General features: G+C 32.6%; 1 protein-coding gene across 1 annotated transcript in view; it reads right to left on the reverse strand.

Annotated features, from left to right (window-relative positions):
- LOC106791456 (protein amalgam-like) overlaps positions 1-23941 on the reverse strand; it is an 81111-nt gene that overhangs the window by 4400 nt on the left and 52770 nt on the right. Inside the window, exons 3-7 of the mRNA XM_014757090.1 lie at positions 18956-19163; positions 11277-11435; positions 6000-6128; positions 5344-5481; positions 3225-3383 (exon numbers count right to left, since the gene is read on the reverse strand). Of these exons, the coding sequence (XP_014612576.1) occupies positions 3225-3383; positions 5344-5481; positions 6000-6128; positions 11277-11435; positions 18956-19163 (793 nt within the window). The remainder of the gene's footprint in view (positions 1-3224; positions 3384-5343; positions 5482-5999; positions 6129-11276; positions 11436-18955; positions 19164-23941) is intronic.

A 23941-nucleotide genomic window follows, 5' to 3' on the forward strand; every position in this document is an offset into this window, starting at 1 on the left:
ATATATATATATGTGGGACGAGCGCATCTAAGCCAAATTCTTAAATAAGCGTTCGTGAAGAGTTTTAACGTAGACCCTGGATAGCTCAATGGATAAAGAGCAGTCATCCGAAAAGCGGAAGATCCCGGGTTCGAGTCCCGGTGCAGTCTCTCAAGTTCCAACAGCCTAATTTTTTTCACGAATCCTACATATATATACTTCTTATTTATTTAACGATCAATATAAACTTTAACATTTGATTATATTTCATTGTCGAATCAACAACAAAATATATGATTTTAAAATTATTTTGTTTAAAATAATAGAAACAATATTGTTTTATTGATCTATATGTGTGTGTGTAAAAATATAGGATGATAAAGTAAAAGGAATAAAAAGGGAATAATGAAGAAGGGATCCATTAGAAACGCATCAAACGTTTGAGCCTCACATTTATTAGCATACCATTGTTTCATCTCCTACGAAGCGTAAGATGGTTTCATTAATGAATGCGTTGGCGTAGAGGTTAAGATGTCGAAATTGCTCTTCCGTCTTACTGCAATTAGCGGCTAATGCTTTCTCTAATAATACCACGAGATTCCTAATCGTTAGAGCGTGAAGCAATTAGAGAATAACTCGTAATACATCCCGAAAAATTATCAAAAGAATTTTTGTCATTTCTTTTTTCTCGACGTTCAAATAATAAACATAATAAAACACACATTACGTGGTTACCATTACCATCAATCTACTCAGATTGATTTTGATATTAATAAATTGTATAAACGATACAAGTATTTTAAAAAAGAGATACGATAAATAACGCGTAACTAGTCAATATTTCTTCATTTTATAGTATTAAATGATTTCTTAAAGTACTCATAAACTGTGCGTAACATGAGAAACTTAGAGGCAGCCATCTTCTTCTTTCCTTTTCCTATTCCGTGTCGGCCGATAATTCTCTGCTCCCGGCATTAACTCCCAGAGAGATTTCCAATGAAGTTAACGGACTTGTGCTGAACATATAATCCGCAGTACGTTCTCCTTGGTAATTATTGATAATGATATTAAACCGTAGACTTTCGTTGATGAAGAAAGACGAAAGTGGGAGGAAGGGAAGAAATTCAAACTCAAGAATTAAAACAGTAATGATTAACAATAATAAGCAAACGATAAAATTAAATCAACATTTATTCTTATTTAAAATAAGATAATACTTCTATTTATCTATTATTAAAATAGCCAAATAAACGTGTGTGTTTTTTCGTTTAACCTCCTAAAAGATGATCAAAATTCCTAAGTAATGTGAGTGTGTTAAAGTAAAGCAGGTAAAATCAATTATCGATATTCTATCATACGATAGTAGAATATGACGAAGTTCTCTCGCGGTATTTATATTTGCAATTAGCAATAATTAAGTGCCCTAAAGGTTCCCGTATTTCCCAAACCCTATTTTAAGTGTCCTTTTCTCTTTCGCACACCCACTCATTCTCCCTCTCTCTCTCTCTCTCTTTCTCTCTCACATTGATTCGCGTGCGTTTTCTCCCTTTCTAGCAGTCACACATTACCTCTTATACGTGAGAGTATCTTTAATTAGAGGAATCGATCAAATGAACGCTTAGAGTCAAACGAAAGGACGTTGAATGCCCGGCTTTTCTAGCCAAGCTACGGCTGCCACTCGAATGTAGAATAAGAGAGAGAGAGAAAAAGAGAGAAAGAGAGAGAGAGAGAGAGAGAGAGAGAGAGAACTTAAATGAAATATAACGTCGAGCCAACGTGATTTGACGTAACTCGACGTATACGAATTCGCGATGATTTCTATTAGCCTCCACTCGGAAGGATTTTATTCCAATTTTTCCCCCCCCCCTCCCCGCTTCTCGCCAATTCCGTATTTAGTGGTTCTATCGTTCTTTCCACTCTAACCCCCTTTTAAATATTTCCCATTCTATCAGCGACCCCTTAACGATTTCAATCGCGTTAGGCGTTTATAATCACAATCATTTGTATAGTCGACGTTAATTAAATATCTCCCACTTATTCGTTCCTTTTGTCTTATTTTCCTTATTCTTTTTCTTTTTTATTATTTCTATTTTTTTTCTCTCTCTCTTTCTTTCTTTCTTTCTTTATTATCATTCCGATCGATTTAAGATTAAAACCCACGCGTATATTGTACGCGTATGATTTGATAAATATGTTAATAGAAACAATGGAACCAATCAATCTATCGATTGACTTTTTTCGAGTTATAGAAATGTTGTTATAAAGAAATCTGTACGATTAATACGAATATATTCATTAAATTGAATTTATACCTTGATATACGATAATAACTTGACGAATTAAACGGTCTAATGAATATAAGCATAATGTTGAAATTTTACAAGCAAGCAATTCTGTTGTTGTTGTTTTTCTTTTCTTTTGTTTTTTATCGCGTGGATATAAGAATACAAGAAGAAAAATAAAATGAAGGAAGAATGAAAGAGAGAATGAAGGAAGGAAAGTAAGGGTTGTTTAACCAGTCAACGTGCTCCTTCGTACATGAGACGCCTAAGTGAACTCGGGCACAGGACCCAGAACTCACACAAAGTACACCCGAGATTGAGGTAATTACGCCGAGGAGGTAGGTTATATCGATCGACGATAAACCGATAAGTTATCCGGCTAAGGATCAGCCTTGCGGTTTAACATCAGCCGTTGTACTAGAAATAAGTCTCATAGGACTACTACTACTACTACTACTACTACTATTCCTATTACTACTACAATCACTTTTCTCATAATTTTGTTTTTTTCATTATAATTTTAATCCTACTATCTACATAATTTTCCATCACAGGGCTTAATATACCTATTTGCTAATAATAAACAAACAGAGATTGTTTATTACGATTATCGAAAAAGTAATAAGAATAAAAATGCACAATTATGAAGTAATTAATTGAATAATTAATAACGCTAAACGTACACCGTGATTTAATATATATATATATATATATATAAAACCTATTTCTACCTTGTTTATAAAAACAAACATATATTTGTTTTTTATATGGAATTAAATTTTTAACCCCAATTTTTCATAACGAATATATTAAATATACCAATTTTTGATTTAGAAATAAATTAATGTACATTTTATCTCTTTACATAGAATACTTTTTTCGATCATGATATACGTTTAGTATTAATTAACAATAAAATAAAATTATCAAAACCCAATATTATATTTGATCGAATATACTCACTGTAAACTTTGATCTTGCTTTCTGTCTCGCCCAATGAATTCGTCGATATGCATCGAAAGGATCCAAAATCCTGTGCACGTACAGACTTTATAGTCAACCTCATAGTTGTCTTGTATCCTTTGTAACCTTTTGATATCGTTTCAACTTCGTAATGATTGTCTGTGAAAAATTATACAAAATTAATCTTCATTAATTTAAGATGATTATCATTTTTTTTTCTCCTCTCTCTCTCTCTCTCTCTCTCTCTCTCTCTCTCTCTCTCTCTCTTACTTTNCCTCTCTCTCTCTCTCTCTCTCTCTCTCTCTCTCTCTCTCTCTCTCTCTCTCTCTTACTTTCCTTTGATAGAAAAATTATTCATTCGTGTAAACGATACTTTTCGACTTTTTAACGAGATATCTAAATACGATGTTACAGTTTAAATTGCAACATGATTATAATTCGTAATTAACAAGAGAAAGGGAGAGAGAAGGATAGCACAAGTTTACGACCGAACGGACACCCAATGGCACTTCTTCGTTCGTGCACATTTAAATCGTATAACTTCGTGCCGATGTAATTACGTTTGTCGCTCGTTAAAAAGCTAATTTGTTATATAGCAGTGATCCGCGAAATAGCTACGAGGACAGGTACTTCGTGGTAACTACGAATAATCGAAATACGTAGTAGAGCTTCACTAGCTAGCTCTAACCGTTACTATAAACTTTACATTTTTCTTCTCGTCCTTCTCATTTATAAAACGGTAGGGGAAAAAAAAAAGAAGGAGAAGTAGAAAGAAAAAGAAAAAAGTTACGCTAACAATTTTTCTTCCATGCCCGAGCGTCATTTTGACGCGAATGAAAAACGATTTTTTAAATTATGGGAGAGGAAAAAAATACAACAAAATAAAACGTATTTGAAAAAAGAAAAACACAGAAAAATCAACGACTGATATTAAAACTTGGATTAATTTAAAAAAAAAACCACATACACACATATATATATATACACAGGAAAAAGGAATAAAGTAATGAACGGTTTTAATGGATTTTCGAAAATTTCGATGAAAAAATATTCAAAGTGAAATCATTGAAAATCGTAATTATATAAGAAAATGTAAAAGTGTGTCAGGATAATGGATTCTTGAAGTTTCTATAATTTAGAAAAGATGTCAAAGAGGTACCTTCTCTCTCTCTCTCTCTCTCTCTCTCTCTCTCTCTTTTTCTTTCTTTCTTTTTCTTTCATTCTAGTTCTTATAAAATAATTCAATTATTGTCAATAAGAGAAATGGAGTGTAATCTTAGCGTCGTCTTAACGTATAACGCTGCTTCACTTGCCCTTAACCTTTGGCTGTTATCGCAAAGGTGCTTGGATGCAATTACGGTTAAGTCTTTATGTTGGTGCAGTGTGTAATTAGTGCGAGCCACATTAGCGACACTCGCGTGAACGTTTTAACCACGAAACGTATCTTCGCTCGAACGTTTTGGAAGACACACAAAAAAAAAGGAAGGGAAAGAGAGAGAGAGAAAAAAAATAATGTTAAAATAAAATAACCAAATTTTCTCATTTATTATTAATCAACGTGTTTTACTGTAACGGGGTCTCTCGTTAATCTCATTTATTTTGGCAAATGATGATTGGTGTTTAGTAATAATAAAATGACGTTTACTTTATTTTTACAGAGTTGGAAAGTGAATTATCATTATATTATAATAATACGTGGAATAAAATGAAATGAAAAAAAAAATGAATATTATTTATTATTTATTATAATAATGTTTTTTTTTTCTTCTTATATCATCAATACGTTCAGTCAAAAGTCATTAATTAGAATTTATACTAATTTAAATTATTGTTATTTAATAAGAAAAATCAGATTAAGGAAAGAATTATTTGTTTAATGCTTTTATATACAAGCTATTATTGGTGGCAAAGTAAATTTAGAATAGTCATTAAATATAAAATATCTTGTGTAGAAAAAAATAGACATATAAATAAGAAAACGATAAGAAATAGATTGCAATTGAGGACAGGGGAGGAACAAAAAAATAGGGTCAAGTAAATTTGTATTAGTATGACAATCGATATGGATAACAAAAGATTCCCTCATGATATTTTAACAATCTTATTGTTTCAAACTCACCATTAGCAATAGTCTCATTTGTTGGCCTAGTCCAATAACTTATTGGTCTGGGATAAGCCTCACTTTGACATTCGAGAATAAGTCTTTTCCCTTCGTATGCTCCAACCAATTGTTTCTCGATCCAAACCATAGGTGGAACTGCGTGAAAAATAAATGAAAAATGTGATGACGATGTTGATTCTGATTAAAAAGAAATAGAGATAGAAAGATAGAGAAAGAAAGAAAGATGAAGAGATAATGAAAATCTCTTGGTTTCAAATGGTAGGAAAGTTATCTATTAAAATGAGGAAAATATGTTAAGAGAGAAGAAACGAGTCTTTGAGTGTCTTAGCTAGCTAGCTAGTTGGTTGGTTGGTGACATTGCACGTCGGAATCTCGCCTAAAGGCAGGAAGAATTTAGAAGATGGTTCTTCAAGCTCACCGAGGAAACAATGCACCTTCTTTGGATCAGCCATTCACACTGTGGCGTCTGCCCCAAGTGCCGTCATTACGAGGTACGTAATCTCGAGAGAGATTCGCGGCCACGTTGTCGGGCTTTTAAATTGCCTTTGAAACCAAGAGAGAAAGAAACTTAGATGAGAGAGCAACGGGATATGAGGAAAAGTAAGGAATGTTGAATGAAGAGGAAGACTTGGGACTCGTCGTTTCGTACGTACAGTGAACAATGAGAACGATCCTCTTACTGACGGTTGGGGGTACACCATTCGATGCTATGCACAAGTATGGTCCCATGTGGAGTCGAGTGACACCCGTTATTTCCAGATGTGGACCTTCGATACTTGTTACTGAAACAGATAACACATTTATCTAACACCGTTGTATTATTATTCTACACACTATGACAATATGTATATATATATAACTTATGTTATTTCTTCTTCTGTTATAAGAAAAGATTGAAATTCATGAATATAGAATTTTTCTATGTCAGTTAGAAAATATACGAGACGTTTCTTTTATAATGAAATCTTATTATAGTTCTGACCCGATTGAAATCTTTAATTGGAATGTCTCTACGTTTTCAATTCAATTCGATTTTAACATTTTATTCCGAATTTTCTTTGGAGAATTAATGTTGAAACGTGGGAAACAATGTGATGTTTCGTTATGGGAATTAAAAGAGAAAACTAATGTGATTTATGAGTAAGTTTTAAATATATGATTCATCTTAAATTCGCAATTTCTTTGATAGTAATGATTCTGATAATGAGTGTTAGAGAAGATATTAATTTTAAAATATAAAAACATAAAAATTCGGATGTATATTAATAAATTAAATATATAATACATAAGATATAAAATTGTGCACGTATTATAATAATATAACGATTATTAAAAACATTACAATGAAATAAAATGAAATATTAAATAACAATAAAAGTTCATTCAACGTGTATCTCTGAAATTTGTAGATTTTTCGGCAGACCGGAAAGTTTAATGTAATCCACGAAACATCACAATTCTTTTATTAACATTTATAAATATCTTAAATATATCTCTACGAATATTCATTATTTATTTTAACCCCAAATTTTATTTATATAAATTTAATCAAATTACTTTTGATTGGTATAAAAAAAAAAAAAAAATGTAATTCTCGTGACATATATGAAATGTATTTTCAGAAACAAAATGAAATTCTGTCAATTACTTTCGTAAAAGAAATATGACAGAACTAAAAATACAATTATGTATGAGAAAAATAAAGATCTCAAGTGAAATAAAAATATTATTTTTTTGTTTAGTTATTATATCTACATGAATTTTTTTATCGATATCATTATTACCATCGTTTTAAGTTTTATAGTTACGAACGAGCAGTGCATCCAACGATGAACTATATCGTAATCTAACAAATCGCGGACATTAAACGCAGCCGCGAACTCGAACGATTTTACAAAAAGGTTGATTTTACATGTACATACATACACACACACAGGTTTAACGTACATGCATACATAGTACTGGACTCCAGAGAGCTATTTCGCGTTTGATCGCATAGACCTCACCGTTATTATCCGCGTGATTTATATCCATTATTGCTATCTGTGCACACACACGCGTTGTAATATGTAGTAATAGTAGTAGTTTGTATATAGAATGTATCACAAAAATATTCTTAACCGCTTTCACTGTAAATTTAAAATAATTGATATTTGTGCTTGTAATAAAGAAAATTTTAAATTCTTATATACACAGAAACCTATTTTAGGATAATTAAAATGTTTCAATTGATATTAATTTTATCGTGATAAAATATTATATTCTTTGATAAATATTATTTTATTTAATTGATTAAAAAATATCGGTCTCACTAATGTAATTGTATTTTAAGTAAGATATAATAAAAATACAAGGATTATTTTGATTAATAATTCTTAATTGCATTTTTAAATATTTTTCAGACGATTGAGAATAGGACTGATATTTTTATCAATCTAAGTAAAATTATATTTATCTAACAATAAAATATTCTACTACTCTCTCTCTCTCTCTCTCTCTCTCTCTCTATAAAATGAATATCAATTTAAAAATTTAATTATCCTAAAATAGATTTCCGTTTATAAGAGTTTAGGAATACTGTATTACAAAAAAATATTGATTGTTTTAAATTGTGACTACGATGATAAGAATATCCTTATAACTTACTGTATATCATCTATGTTTAACCAAAAGTCATTAATTAATAATTATGTTAATCTGAATTGTTGCTTCTAAAACAAATTTTTAATGAAAACAAATTTAGGTTTAATTTTGCGTATGCTTTTTAAGTATTACTATTGATACTTTATACGAATGAAGGACAACTTTTCTCGAATTGTTTATAAAATTTGATGAAACGTAATCTACATAAATTATTTCGTGTCAAGAATAATGATTAATGACTTTTACAAAAGGAAAATCGTGTAAAAAGGTAAACTAATAATTCAAATTGAATCCTTTAATCTCGTTGATTTGAAAATTTGGACGAGTGCAGTACGAACTTCGATGAGATCTCGACGCGAAAAAAAGAAAAAAAAGAAAAGGTTATAACGACAAGATAAATAACTAAAATTTTTTTTTCCTTTCATTATCAATGAGTACAAAGAAATCGTTTCTTCTTCTTCTTCTTCTCCTTCTTATTTTTTCTTTTTCTCATTTTCCTTTCTCACTTTTATTCTTTCACCAGCCCCGTCATCCAATTTTCTTCTTTCGGTTCGGAATCGAACGGGAAAGGGGAAATAAAAGAGGTCAGCTGCTAGAAACGTTGGGGAGACGTACACGCGTTCGAGAATATTTTATTTTACGGTACTTATCCTTCGATGGAATCAGGATCTGAAGAATAGAAAAAGACGAATAGAAAAGACGAATGAATGTGGGGGGAAGAAAAAAAAAAAAATAAGATGAAAACGTACATAAGTTAGAAACCAATAGAAAAGAAAATAGAATCCTTGGTGAAATGAAGATAAAGAGAGAATACCGAAAAGAAATAAGTAGACAAAAGTAAGGTAAAAGAGTGAGAGAAGATAAGAAGGGTTTGTTGGGGGCGGGGACGGGGACGGGGTGAAGGGGTGGGATTGGTATGTGTTAGAAAAGAAGAAGAAGAATAAGAATAAGAAAAGATACGACAAATGTTTAAACCGATTCCTTAAAACCTAGAGCGGCAAGATAAAAGATTCATTTGGTGAATAAATCACTCCAGCTTTTGCACCCTTCTCTTCACCTCAATATCTCCACCTCCTCCTCGTCCTCCTCCTCCTTCTTTTTCTTCTTATTTTTCTTTTCTCTTTTCGTGTTCGAAACACCTCGTCCTTTTTCGCGAGGTACGCTACGTTTTTCTCTTGGATGGTGTAGTAGCACCCTATATTGCAGTTCCTCCTGGTACGGTGTCGTAGTACACTGTTGAAAATATTTTACGGTCGAGTAGCACGAGGTCCGACACCCTAGCTATCGTTTTCTTCATCCTCCTCCTCCTCCTCCCCCGTTCTTCATCCACCCTATCGTACCCCTTTTCCCTTTAACCCGTTCTACGAGTGTCAGGAACACGAAGTACCTCGTGAAAGCCCGAAGGAAAAGGACGCCCAGTTTAAGGGTGGCAGCAGGGTGAAGTGGGGGTAGGGGGAGGGGTGCTTTCCCGAAATGGAAGGAAGCTTGAACGACGAAACGAACGACTAGAGAAAAAGAATGAAAACGGAAAAAAAGGGAGTTCAGTTTTATCCTCGTGGATCATACAATACAATACGAATTGTCCTCGGCCCTTTACACGTACAATTAGTTAAGTTAGGTACTATGGGGTCTGAACAATCATTAAATAAAAAAAAGAAAAAAGAAAAAAAGAAACTGGTGTGTGTACTTATGTACGCACGTAATGAGTTATACTTCTTTAACGTACCAAAACGAACATAACCTCAATAAATTCAATTATCTCGCGTATCAATATAATATTGTACATTTGTCGGAAATACGATAATATGATAAAATAAAATGAAGATATTAAATACCATTGATGAAGGTTTTAATTAATATGTACAATCTAATTAATTTATTTACGAATTACTTCATGCCGGTAAATTTGAAATCGTTATGCCCGCGCATCGTAAATATTCGGCAACTTCGTGGTGTTGATTTTTCGGTTGCATTTAACTTCAGTTTACAAAACGTGTAAAAAGAAGTATAACTTCAAAAATAAGAGAGAGAGAGAGAAAGAATCGGAGGACATCTACTGTTGAAAGTTAAAGAAAAAAAAAAAGGAAAGATAGTAAGTTAGTATCACGAGATAGAATGGCAATTAAGGAGGTAAAAGGATCGGATAATAGACCGCTTTGATAAATTAAGAGTTCGAGTACTCTTCCAGTCGATCTCACAAACTGATACTCGTCAGATAAAGCACGACTCGCAAACCCGATAGATTTTTTGAGATATATAATTCAACACATTGATCTATAAGTTTATAACATATATACATTATCATTTCTAAATCCTTTACTATCAACACGATCTACACGGTGCACGCGATTCGAGATTACGAAGATAACGAGATGCTCGTGGAAAATGATATCGTATATCATGATATAATAGATAATAGTTGTGTGTCCTTGTTTCTAGATCTCATCACCAATTAAATCTAAATCTTCTTCTTTTTCGCTTAGGTATATTAAATACGTAAAGAGTTTTAATGAGTGTTCAAATATAACGGATCAAGAGATAACGAAGTGTTTTGAATATTACAAAAATGTATGTCTACTTAAATAAGAAAAAAAACGCTGAACTTCAGAGATTAAGTTGCTGAAGAAGTCCCAATAAAGGGACGAAACGAATTTCTAGTTCTTTTGAGTGTCCAAATTCCCTAAGATATCTATTTATTAATAATTATATTTTTGGAGACGAGAGAAACAATTAATTGAATTAAATACGTATGTTCTTATAGAAAATTATTTCTCGTACAAGTAATTATATATCTTATGAAGGCAAGATTGTGTCAGATATAATCACATTGTCCTTTATAATAAATGAAAATAGATTTTTCTTCGATAAAAGAATCTATTTCATAAATATATATATATATCCTATTAATTTTCTTGAAGTATCCACTTTAGTGAAAGAAACGGGATTGTAACGAAGTCAGCACTTAACACGGTCCTCGCAGATAGCTTTATTAGGAAAATCGAAACGTCGATCGGGACATTCGATAGGGGACGTATAACTGAAATATATATATATATATATATATATATATATATATAAATATACGTAGGGGATGAAGAGGAAAACGACGATAGCAGGTGGCTGGGAGCAAACGAGCGGAAATATAAAGTGAAGAGGAAAGGGCCAAAGGTAGAAAGAGAAATGTCGATAGGTCGGAGAGGAACAGTAAATTGGTTGGAAGGTGACGGAAGGTGGCGGTCAGAGAGAGAGAGAGAGAGAGAGTTCTTTTGCCGAAAATAAATACCTACCCTCGTGCCAGTTAGGGAGGGTGATCGTGCCCCCTGCTTCCCTACGCCATGAGACCGTCGGCTTCGGTGTTCCTGTTGCCTCGCACCGCAGCGTCACGTTGGTACCCTCCCTCACTTCCATGTCCGTACTGGTGGGATAGTCCAGGATATCCGGAGGTACTGAAACAATGACCACATTGCGAAAAGGGAAACATCCACCCCCTTGCTTTTGCCCTCGAACGAACACGAACACGAACACGAACACGAACACGAACGGGTTTCGTTCGAATAGATGGTTATCTCGATACTGCCCGATCACTATTACCACCCTCTTCCTCACCCTCATCCTCATCCTCCTCTTCCTCCTCTTCCTCTTCTCCATCCTCTCTCGCAACGTTTACCTACACGATTCTATAGGGAAGAGAAGCTTCAAGAGGAAGGGGTAGTTCCACCCTGGTATCATCCACGAATACTCTCCCTTACCCAACTGTCCCGTACACGAACGATCTGATCGTAAAATCTCGAATTCGTCAGTCTGATCTTAAATTTCGGTATCTATTTTTTTTTCTCGCGAAAAATTGCGCGCACACGTTTACCATCACTTTTGTTTTTTTTTTGTTTAAGTTACGACGTTCTTTTCGTCTCTATTTTAGTTTGTTTTATTTTCTTTTTTTATATTTCCTCTTTGTACTTTTCTTTTTTTTGTTGCCCCAGCTAAGTATAAAATACGTATAATAAGTATTACGATTAAATCGAATTAAACTTGACACGGAGCTACTATCGGATTTATCTCCGGTAATTTTAGGATAACCCTCTCAGCACCTTATTTCGTTTAATTTTATATTTTCGATCCTAATTCTGTTTTAGAAATTTCACGTGTAAAGAACACGGAAATAGGGTCGAAGATTCGATTATAAGAAGCCGAGTAATCGAATTAAGTTTGTTAATGTATTTTAGATTATCTCGGAAAATCTTTAATTATAATGCTCATGAAATTTTCTACACAGTGAGAGAGAATAAGAGAAAGATTTGTGAGAAATAAAATTAAAGTATATTATTATTATTATTATTATTTTGTCAATAACGAACAAAGCTAAATTCACTCACCCCCCTCCCTCCATACCCCGAATAACGATATGTGAATATAAAAGTGGGATGAAAGTAGGGTTACCAGATGTGTCTATGAAAGAGACAAAGAGATAGAAAAAGAGATGAATTGAGTATAGTGCTTGTATTCGCTCGTTTGTCGATCGTCGAGTATTCTTTTGAAGTAGATTTCCGAATGAAACGTGCCGTTGCATTTCAAAACAGACCCGAAATATTCGCGCACCGATGTTGCTTGCCCGAAGGTGCACGAGTGTGTTTTGTATCCTTTGTGAAGCAATGCAATGGACGATTGATTTCTAAAATCGGAAATCATTGCCATTTTTGAACGAACATTTGAAATTGAATAGTAGGTACCTATATGTTTATCGATATAAAAGAAAACAATTGTTTAGCGCGTTTATAAACATTTATATATATTATATTTTTAATTTCGGAATTTTTATAATAATTTAACGAAAAATGATTTTTAATGATAGAAATCCGAGAACACTGTATTCGAAAAATTTCTTTTTCTTTTTTATTTAATTCACATTATTTTTTAAAGTTTGTGTAAGTGTGTGTGTGTGTGTGTGTAAGGAAGGTTGTACTTCTAACATATGTAAACTTTCGTTTCAATAACATTTTAGTTGATCTTCTTTCACGTCGTGGTCACGTACCTACCAATGGATGCAGGATGCATCTCTCTTACAAGTTTTGGTAAGGTTCGTGAATAAGATCGTAAGAGTTCCTCTTTCAGAGGAAAGAAGAAGTTCGTAAAGTGACTTGATATTGGGAATAATACAAAATTCGAATGTTCGAGTCTCGAGTAATATTATCTATAACATCATTATTAGGATAATATCATCTTGATAGACGTTTACTTCCCGGAGACTAGAAAACTTTCTTCTACGAGGATCAAAATGAAAATTTTAGCGTTTACTATACATTGAAAACTTTCTAATCAATTATCTATCCCTTGGAAAATGATTTTAACTAAATTCTTCGATAAACTTCAATAATTCGTGATAATTATTCATTGTCATGAATAATTTCAATATTTAGACACGGCACAAGTGTACGAAGGATGGATTAGACTTTTTAAAGATTAGTATTTATCTATGTGAATTAGGATCAATGAAAGATCTCATTTTGAACATAAAAAAGCAATTAATGTACTATTAATAAACAAACAAAGTAGTGACCGCGCGTATTACTTAAATAATTCATTTATATATTACTTTATAATAATTAGTATATCATTTAAATTCCATACTCTTCTATATATTTTTTAACAAATTTAAACACAAACAATAATAATAATTCTTTGAAAAAAATCAGAACATTTTGATAAAATAAACAACGTAAAAAGAAATATTTATCTATGTGAATTATGATGCATGATAGATCTCATTTAAAAAATAAAAAATTAGTTAATGTACAATTAATAAACAAACAAAGCAGTCACCCCGTGTATCACTTAAATATAATTCATTTATATATTACTTTATAATAATTAGTATATCATTTAAATTCCATACTCTTCTATATATTTTTTAACAAATTGAAACACAAACAATAATAATAATTCTTTTCAAAAAATCAGAACATTTTGATAAAATGGAAAAAAACTTCGTTCATGGGAAAATTGGTAACTACTACAATCATTCCTAAATTCTCATTCTTCTAAAACAACATCAACGACAATAACAAGGACAAATAATACGGCGTAAGGAATTCCGTTATCGAGTTGCTTTTCATTCGGAAGAAATGCAGCCGAATATGGCTAGTAGACATGCAGTAGTCTGTTAACCGAGAGTATGGACAGGAGAGGTAAAAAAAAGGGAAAGAAAAGAGGAAGAAAACATGGTATAATGTAGAGGACGAAGAAAAAGAAAAAGAAAAAGAATAAAAAGAAGACTAGGGGCTACTACTACGTACGGTTTTCAACAGTTCCCTCAGTGAACAACTTCTCCCCCGTCACGAAGGAGGGCTACCCTTTTCTGAATAGCAGCTTCTCAGTTCTCTTTCCCATCCCCCATTCCTCCCCTTCACCATACTCCCATACTTTCTCTCTCTTACTTCTCTTCCATCTCCTCCTCCTCCTCCTCCTCCTCCTCTTTCTCGAAGAACGGAACATCGTGAGCTGAGTCCTCCCTCTGAGTTACGGAAGACGTGTTCGGAAGGCAAATAGCTTCTCGTCGTCTTAGACGAAAAGAAAAAGAAAAAGAAAAAGAAAAAGAGGAGGAGGAGGGGGAGGAGTGGACTCGAACGAAGCTTTTCCTCGCGGTAACGGACCCGTGTTACCTACCCCTTACGCGTTTTAACAAAAGCAAGAAAAAGTGTCATACGTAAAAGAGAGAAAAAGAAAGAAATAGAAACACAGAGTATGTTTGTGTATGTGTGAGAGAGAGAGAGAAAATGAGAGAATGAGAACAGTATCTTTTTTCAAAGAGTTTACTCAAAAACATTCGGGGTCGGGACGGGGTTGGGAGCTTTTCGGCTAGCAAAGGAAAAAGCGGTTCGTTTTATCCATCGATGGGTTGACGATTGTGCATCGATGGAGACTGTCCATTGATAAACCGTATACGAAATATTCGCGAATATCGCAAATATCGTCGAGATATTACTCGACTGGGCGGCAATCCATTTTCTGGCCTTTGCGAACGTACCACGTCGTGTGCAAACTCGGTGCAACCAAAAAAATAAAAAAGAAAAAGGGACGACAGTGAGAAAAAGAGAGAAAAAACATATAAGAGAAATGAAAAAAATTAAAAAGAACACCGCGACGTATCCGCGAATAGTATATTTATTGATACGGAGAAACAATTGTGCTATGGATTTATTATTTCGTGTACGGGGAGAAGGTGGGGAGGGGTCTCACCAATCCAAACACTTCAACTTCACAACCAAACCTTACCCCTCTTTCATACTTCTTGTATCCTACCTTTTATGTGCATATCTTTTTTTTTTTTTTTTACTTTTTACGTATGTCTCCGCATTGCTTGTTTGCTTGTTTGCTTGTTTGCTTGCTTGCTAGCTGATGGTTTTAAGATAAACGAAAACTACCTAACTATCCTTTGGTCTTGTTATCGTCAGATTTCTCCTGTTTTTTTTTTTGTTTTTTTTTTCAGATAAGAAGACGAAGACAAATCGGCATTTTTTGTCTCTACCTTTTATTCCTTCTTTTTTTTTTTTTTTCTTTTTAAGTTTTGATAATCGATCAGGTAAGAAGAATTACGTTTGTATAAGAAGAAAGACATACTCGATTCTTTTAAATGCTTCTTGGGAATGATTGACCGAGAATTTCCTGACGTTTTCTTTCTTACTTTCTTTTCTCTTCTTTTCTTTGTAATAAGAGAAAGGAGATCATTCGAATGCTTGAAGATAAATCTTAGAGTGGTTAAACTCGTAAGAATGATGCTTTATCAACGTGACTCTAAATGCGGGATGGATCGATTTGATCGGAGTTGTAAGAAAGAGAGAATGAAAGAAAACTATATATATATATATATATAGAGAGAGAGAGAGAGAGAGAGAGAAAGAGACCTCAAAATAGGTGACTTCGTGCGAACGACAAGGGTACTCGACTAATTGTAAGTAATAGTACAGTACGATAATGTAGAGAAAATTTAATGGCTGTTGTTACGAGATAAGCACGAGCTTTTACGATTATACACGCTTCTCGGCACCACCTTTCCTTTCTTCACCTGCTACATCCTACGTAATATAACTAAATTGAAAAATTTCTATTAGTTTGTAATTTTTATTTTAAACATTTTTCTTTATTAACGACAAATTTTTTAAAACGATACTCTACTCTCTCTCTCTCTCTCTCTCTCTCTCTCTCTCTCTCTCTCTCTCTCTCTCTCTCTATAGAGTCAAAGTATATAGAAGTGAAATTAAGAGAAACACAAACGTAGAGTAAAAGAAATTTGTAAAGATTTTTCTTTTCCTTCCAAAAGAAAAAAAAAAAGAAAAAAGGAAAAAGGAAAAAGGAAATTCTACGAAAATCTTAAAATTTCTTTAGTTTCTCCGTTGACCCAGAATGTAGTAGGGAGTCTCGTTCGTTAAGAAACTACGAATTAAAAATGAAAGACGGACTCGACGAGATTTTCAAAGTTTGAGCACTCCGCCACGCGTCGCGATTTCGTGAGAACTCTGGTTACTCTCTCTCTCTCTCTCTCTCTCTCTCTCTGTTCTGAACTTACAGAAACTATATTACTCGATGCGAGTAGAAATAAAAATATAAGATGGAAAATAGGAAAAAAAATATTCCCGGCTCGAAAATCATCGATTAATTAAAAATAATTCCAAATGTTTTAGAAATTATTCCAAAGAAAATCTCGATATAATAATAATAATAATAATATAATTTCAATAATGAATTTATCTCAAATTGTAATCAATTTATAATATAAAATTTTCATTGAGATAACTAAATAAAAAAAATTAATACAATAAAATATTACACATAGCTACGAATACTGATAATAATTCGATATCAAATGAAATTTATTTTAGAGAACACAGTGTATAAAAAGGGTATGATAATAATAAAATGTAAGAGAAGAAGAAGAAGAAAAAAGAGGAAATAAATGGTAAACGATAGAGAGTGGGGTGGGGGGAGGTGAAGTCTCGTTTAAAACGGTCATCGAACACTCGAAAGGATCTCATCTTGAAACTGGAAAGAGGTTGGTTATTAAGTCGGTTAGTAAAAGAGTAAAAAAAATGTGGGAGAATGAGAAAAATAGAGAAAGAGAGATAGAAATCTTTAGGAATGAGGGGTAAGAGGAGAAGAATAATGGAGTAATCGAGAAGGTGTTTAATGGCCCACTAAGAGTACAATCGACCGTCGAAGGTTTTGGCGCGAGCCACACACTTTACATACATTTGCATTCCATCTTGTCACGTATCCGGTGGGATAGGTATTGAACTAACACAACGTTACCCGATTTTGCGGATACGTGTCTTTATCTTTGCCTAGCCATACTTGAAGATATTTGTTAAGAAAGTTCCGACACGGGGAGGGGGGGGGGGGAAACTCACAGAGGAAGTTTGTCTTTAGTTTTCGTCAAAAGCTTTCTCGAGTAGAAAGGAAATAAAAATAAAAAAAAAAGTTAAAAGAGAAATGAAAGAAGTAATCGGAAAGAAAATTTCTCTCACTAGGATTGAGTGGTGGAGAGGATAGGGGGAGGGAGGGAGGGAGGGAGGGAGGGAGAGGATGCAAATATTTCCCGTTAAATATTGCATCCGTGTCTCAACGAACGAAGATCACAGATTTTCAAAGTTACCTAGAAGGATGCACCTCCGTTAAGGTATGGGGATCGTATTCAGTGAAGTTTGACAAGTTCCTTGGCTCGGCAACGATGAAGAAGGGTTGCCGCAGCAACTCTGCTAAGAAAGTTTCGTAGGAAGGATCGGTTGATGTATGGTTATGTGGAAGAAGCATGTTCCCTGACACGTGTACCACAGGACAACTGTTCAACAGATCCCTGCTACAAATAAAAACCTCAACAAACAAGCTCTAATATCCTTTTGTATTCTTTTAATTTCATCTTTTCTCTCTCTCTCTCTCTCTCTCTCTCTCTCTCTTACTCAATCCTTCTTTAAAGTTTGTACGTAAGTGCATATTTTTTTGTTAGAAGCCAAACTTTTCGCTAAGATACGCATTTTTCTATAGTAAAATTGTTTAACAAGGAGACCTTATGGTTGTGCCTTCACGGATTTTAACGAGCTTTGGTATATTAGTAGTATACTAGTAGGGTGTTATCGTGGTAAAGTATTTCATTCTAACGCGAAGCCAATTTTAAGAAAAAAGCTTTTAAAGTTTTAATTTTTTTGTATACATGTTTATATTATCTTAAATGCGACTGGTCATCAAGTGATGCGCTAGCTTATGTAGTAGCTTGTGCTTCTAGTTTGTGTTCAATCCTTCATGGGGAAAGTTTTTTTTATAATTTTTTTCCATCCATAAGTTTTAACATATTTATTGTACATTTATTAATATTTATTAAACGCAGATTCCAGAGTTGATAGTTATCGTAAAAACATTCAAAACAATAAATTTTGTCGACAACTTGCGCAAATAATAAAGGAAAATTGATTACTTGAATTACGATTAACATTTTATTTTTTTAACAGGTATATTACACATGAAATAGTTAATGATTAGAATATATACAATTGTTATTTGTTAATATATTGAGAAGATTTATCTATTTTCCTATACCTGTTAAAAAATAAAATGTAACTGTAATTCAAGTTATCGATTTTTCTTTATTATTTGCGCAAGGTATTAAAAAATATGGAAAAAAAAAATTTGAAAACAGATAGAAAAAAATTATTAAAAACTTAATAAACTTAATAAACAGTCGCATTTAAAATAATATAAACATGTATACAAAAAAATCAAAACTTTAAAAGCATTTTTCTCAAAATTGGCTTCGCGTTAGGATACAATACTTTACCACGATAACACCTTACTAATATACTACTAATATATCAAAGCTCGTTAAAATCCGTGAAGGTACAACTGTAAAGTCTCCTTGTAAGATTTCCCCTTGTTCTGTGTTATTTTATTTGTAATTTGTTTGAATTAAACTTTCGTATTTTACCAACTATTTCGAGGAATCCGGTGATGCTGGACATTGGATCGGTATTAACCTGGCACATGTACCAACCCCGGTCAGTTTCTTTAGCTTCTCTGATGTGAAGGGACCACGTACGATGTCCACTATGGGTAACTCCGATTCGATGATTCTTCGTGATAACGTGAGTTGCTATCGTCAGTATTGTCTGCGTGTCCACTCTAAGCCACGCCACCTATGAAACGTTAAGATAAGAAATAATAGTAGTAGTAGTAATAGTAGTAGGTGTTAGTAAAATTAATGCATTTTTTATCGAGTTAAACATCTAGCCGACAGGTTAAGGTCTATTAACAAGAGAACCTAAGTCTAATTTATTACATGGTTTTTGTATAGAAACGTAATGGTGCCTAAATGTCTTAGAATTCTTCGAATAATCATGATCTATAAATAATGTTGTATTTGTTCATATTTTCTATGGTATTATCTTATAAAGAATCAAAGTATCTTATTTTAAATTTCGAGCAATGAAAGAAACAGACGAAATATTTCCATCCCCTCCCACCCTCTTTTCCCTTTACTCTTCTCTCGCGAGAGTTATTAATTAATAGTATATTTCATTGTAAAAATGTTATTTGCGTTTGATAAAGTAAAATTTAATGAGAAATAAAATTATACGGGTACACGTTAATCAATGATATTTTCTACGTGAAATAAATTTCCGTTTGACTTTCGGATCTTTTTCTTAATTGATTTTCTTTTCTTTTGTATGCATTGTATGATTGAATTAAATATAAATGAAATATTGTGATATATAGTTGTGAATATAAAATGTGTTCAATGTGTTCGTGTTATTCCTCGTGTGAATTTTCACACGTAAACATTGATCTAAGTGATCAAGTAATCTTATTCAGTATTGAATATTCTGTCGAATAATTATTTCTTTTTCTTCAATAAAATATAATTATATCGAATATCTCGTAATACGATTATTTTTTTTTTTTTTTTCAATCGATTTAAATAATTTTAAAGTATATATATATATATACGAATATTATATGCAGACGCGCGTTAAGCGAATTCTTCCAATCATCGGATTTATAAAATTCGATAATAACACGTCGTTGACATTTCAGAGGAATAATAGTCGAACGATTTGAAATAATGAAGAATTCTTTGAAATAATTTCTAGCACGGAAAATGACATGAGATAACATTGATGAATTTCCGATCTAATTATTAATTACAGAATGCAATGGAATAATCGTGTGAAACCACCGGCGAATATATTTCATACGTTATAATCGATGATTTTAAAATAGAATATAATTGTTTCCCATATATAATTCAATCAATTTAGATTAATTCTAATAATACTATAATGTATTTAATTTATTATATCTGGTGTTTCAAATCGGACTTCAAATGTTCTTATCCTTTTTTTTTTCTTTTTGTTTTTTTTTTCCCCATTATATATATTTATAGAAATAATATAAAATAACGACGATGCAGCGTAACAGCGGAAAACGATGGGATAAAACATCAAGTTTTTTTTCTCATCAACTGAGAGAATAAAAAAGAAGAAGAAGGAAAAATAATAAAAATAAACGACTTTTATACGTATCTTCGATTATTTTAACAAGGAAAAAGAAATAGTTTCCTTTTCTTTTTTCACAAACTTTTGCTTACACATTCGATACTCTCTGTAATGTTTATATTTGCTTTTCAACCGATCAATTTACATTCATTTCCAACGTTTCATCCACTTTTATCGGTCGTATTGTGACAAAGATGTATCATCGCTAATCAAAATTTACGAACAATAATTTCAAAGTTATGGCTATTGAAATAAAACGTGTCCAAAATACATTGCAATTGTATTGATAATCTTAAAATAAGAAAAAGAATAAAAAAACATTATTAAAAATACGTTTCATTTCATTTTCTTTTTTTTTCTTCCTTTCCCATTTTTTTCAACGTACAGATTTATTCGCCGAATTGGTTGCACAACTCGCAATTGAGATATCCACCCTCAGTTATAATATATTATATAAAGTATTGAAAAATAAAATCCATATATAAACGTAGAATAATAATATTTCGTGGGAAATGAATCGTTATAAATATATGATTTTTCAAATCCTATATTAAATGTATTATTGAAAATAATTATTATATATATATATATAATAAAAAAGAAAAAATATGATAACCGAAAAGAACAATGATGCGTGGAACCAACTCGAATATCTTTTACGATCCAATGGATAACAGTTGTCTCGACCTATATATCCACACGAGCAGGTTCACGTGTTTCAGTATTTTTCGCGAAAATTCCTTTTCGAAAATTTACTAAAGGATATGGCAGTTCAGAAGAACAAGAACAAGAAGAACAAGAACAAGAGGAAGAAGAAAGGGTTTCGTGATAGTGTTGCATGGTGGTGGTGGGGAGTGAACTGAAGGGCTGGTATATAAGAAGATGATAAAGATAAAGAAATAAAGAATGAAAACACCTGGCTCGGCATATATGAAAAGCGGAATCCCTCGCTTTAGACTGTTATTCACTGTTCATCGTTTTCAAACGTCCATCCGAGTTATGCCAGTAATGTGTTTGAAAAACAACAACGGGAATGCGAACGTCATCCCTCGTCGTAACTCAAACATCATCGTCATCATCATCATCATCATCATAATCATCATCCTAGTCCCTTGTGTTTATTGTTACGATTTTAAACCAAGAACATGGAAAAAAAAACATATTTTCTTAAGAGCTCACGTATTAGACACCAGCTTGTATCAAGCTTTCTTCTTCTTCCTATTTCCTTATTTTTCTTTCTTTCTTTCTTTTGCGCATGCGCTTCTCACTCTCTCTTTTTATTTCTTTCTTAGCGTTTTAAAAAAGAAAAAAAGTAAAAAGACGAAAAAGAAAAAAAAGGGGGAGATGGGTGAGGGGGTGGGGTAAAGGTAAAATCTCTACAGAATTCACGTACTTTTGCGGTGTGATTTACAAATGGCCGTCGTCAGAGCTTTACTTTTTCTCACACACACACTCTTTCCATACCACCCCCTTCCTACCCCCTACCGTACCTTCGTGTACGTAACGACGAGGAAGAGAAGTTTTGTGCTCATCGACGACAACTCTCTTTGTCTCTTTTTCTTGTTCTTGTTTCTTTTTGTTTTTTTGTTTCTTTTCTAAAAGCTCTCGTACACGCGTATAGATATATCCTAGTATATTCCCGTGGTATTGTATCCACGTGGTCGGACACGTTAGACTATAGTTATCAAACTACGTCAACGCGTTCCGAAAAAAAGAAAAAGAAGAAGAAGAAGAAGAAGAAAGCTCTCTCCTTCGTCAAAAACCGCAATACACTCGACGTCACTACGTCTTCCTTATATTTCTCTTCATTTTCTTTGACTTTCCACTCTTCCCTACCCACTTTCCTTCCTGCCTTCCTTTCTTCATAGACGTCGTTTTAAAACGCGTTCACAACGAACGACCACAATTTCCACCCACTCCCCTCTACGCCCCATTTTTCGTTTTTTTTTTTTCCTTTTTTTCTACACCTATAAACGCGTCGTATAAGGTAAATATATGCAAGTGTATGTAAGTGAGTGTTCTCAAAAAAACACAGAGAGAGAGAGAGAGTGAGAGAGAGGAATAAAGAAGAAAAGGTGTAGAGAGAATAAGAAAAAGTAGAGACATTTTTACGTTTTACCACTACAGAAATAGAAAGATGCAGTGGGTGCATAGGAAGGCAGTACGATGGAAAAGAAAGCTCGAAAGAAACTACTGAAAGTATGAGGTGAGAAGACGAAACGAAGAGAAGTTAAGGGAGTAGGAAAAGAGAAAGACTATAGTAGTTGTAGTGGTGGTAGTTTTTGTAGTTGTAGTTGTAAGGGAGAGGATGGTGAGTTTTAAATTGTGTGGCCAAGACGAGAATGTAAAAGCTCTCGTTTCTGATATTGTGCTAGTATGCTTCTTATACGATACTATCATCTTTATACATATATTTATGTGTATGTATGCATGTGTAGTTGTAGATATATTTAGATATATATATATATGTGTGTGTGTCTTCTTTTACGTACGTATATGTATTACGCATTAGGGTGTAAGAAGGAATAGAAACTCGGGAAGGCAGGCCCTTCCTTTGTGGATGCTATGAATTGCCATCGGAGTAATTATTTAAGTCGTCCGTATACTATGAAACGGTAGTACTCCTTCACGCAAATCTACCACACACGTATTTCGATTTACGAGTGATTCGAGAAACTACGTCATTATTGTCGAGACATCTTTTCATTTGCAGATCCCGAATTTCGTCTATTATGGTTGTTAATAAATGAAACATTTTTCTTTTAATATTTTACACATCGATGATTATTAAAATGTAATTATATTATTATTATATTCGTAAACTTGTAAGCTAATAATTTTTATTTTCCCCCATACGAAAATTTGGTTTAAATGATATATTTTAAAATTAATGAATGAAAATATTTTTCTTTTAATCTTTTATGCATCGATGATTATTAAAATGTAATTATATTATTATTATATTCGTAAACTTATTAATTAATAATTTTTAATTCCTCCCCATATAAATATTTTTAAGTGACATATCAGAATTAATGAATGAAAATATTTTTATTAATGTGATTGAAATATTTTTCTTTTTCACTCTTATACATTGATAATTATTAAAATGTAATTATAATATTATAATATTCGTGAACTTATTAGTCAATAATTTTTATTTCCTCCCTTACGAAAATTTTGTTTAACTGATATATCTTAGAATAATTTCAAATGTAAGTATTAAGTTGTAAAATATTTTCGTTAAGTTATCTTCGATACTGTTCTATCGGTTATTTTTATTATTTTCAACGGAGATTTTTAAATGATATATTTTAGAATAATTTCAAAAATAAGTATTAAGTTGTAAAATATTTTCGTTAAATTTTTTTCGATACTGTTCTATCGGTTATTTATAATTTTCTAAACGAAAATTACAC

This window comes from Polistes canadensis, unplaced genomic scaffold (assembly GCF_001313835.1).
Source record: "Polistes canadensis isolate GaletaPanama2010 unplaced genomic scaffold, ASM131383v1 scaffold_309, whole genome shotgun sequence".
Classification (NCBI taxonomy): Eukaryota; Metazoa; Arthropoda; class Insecta; order Hymenoptera; family Vespidae; genus Polistes; species Polistes canadensis.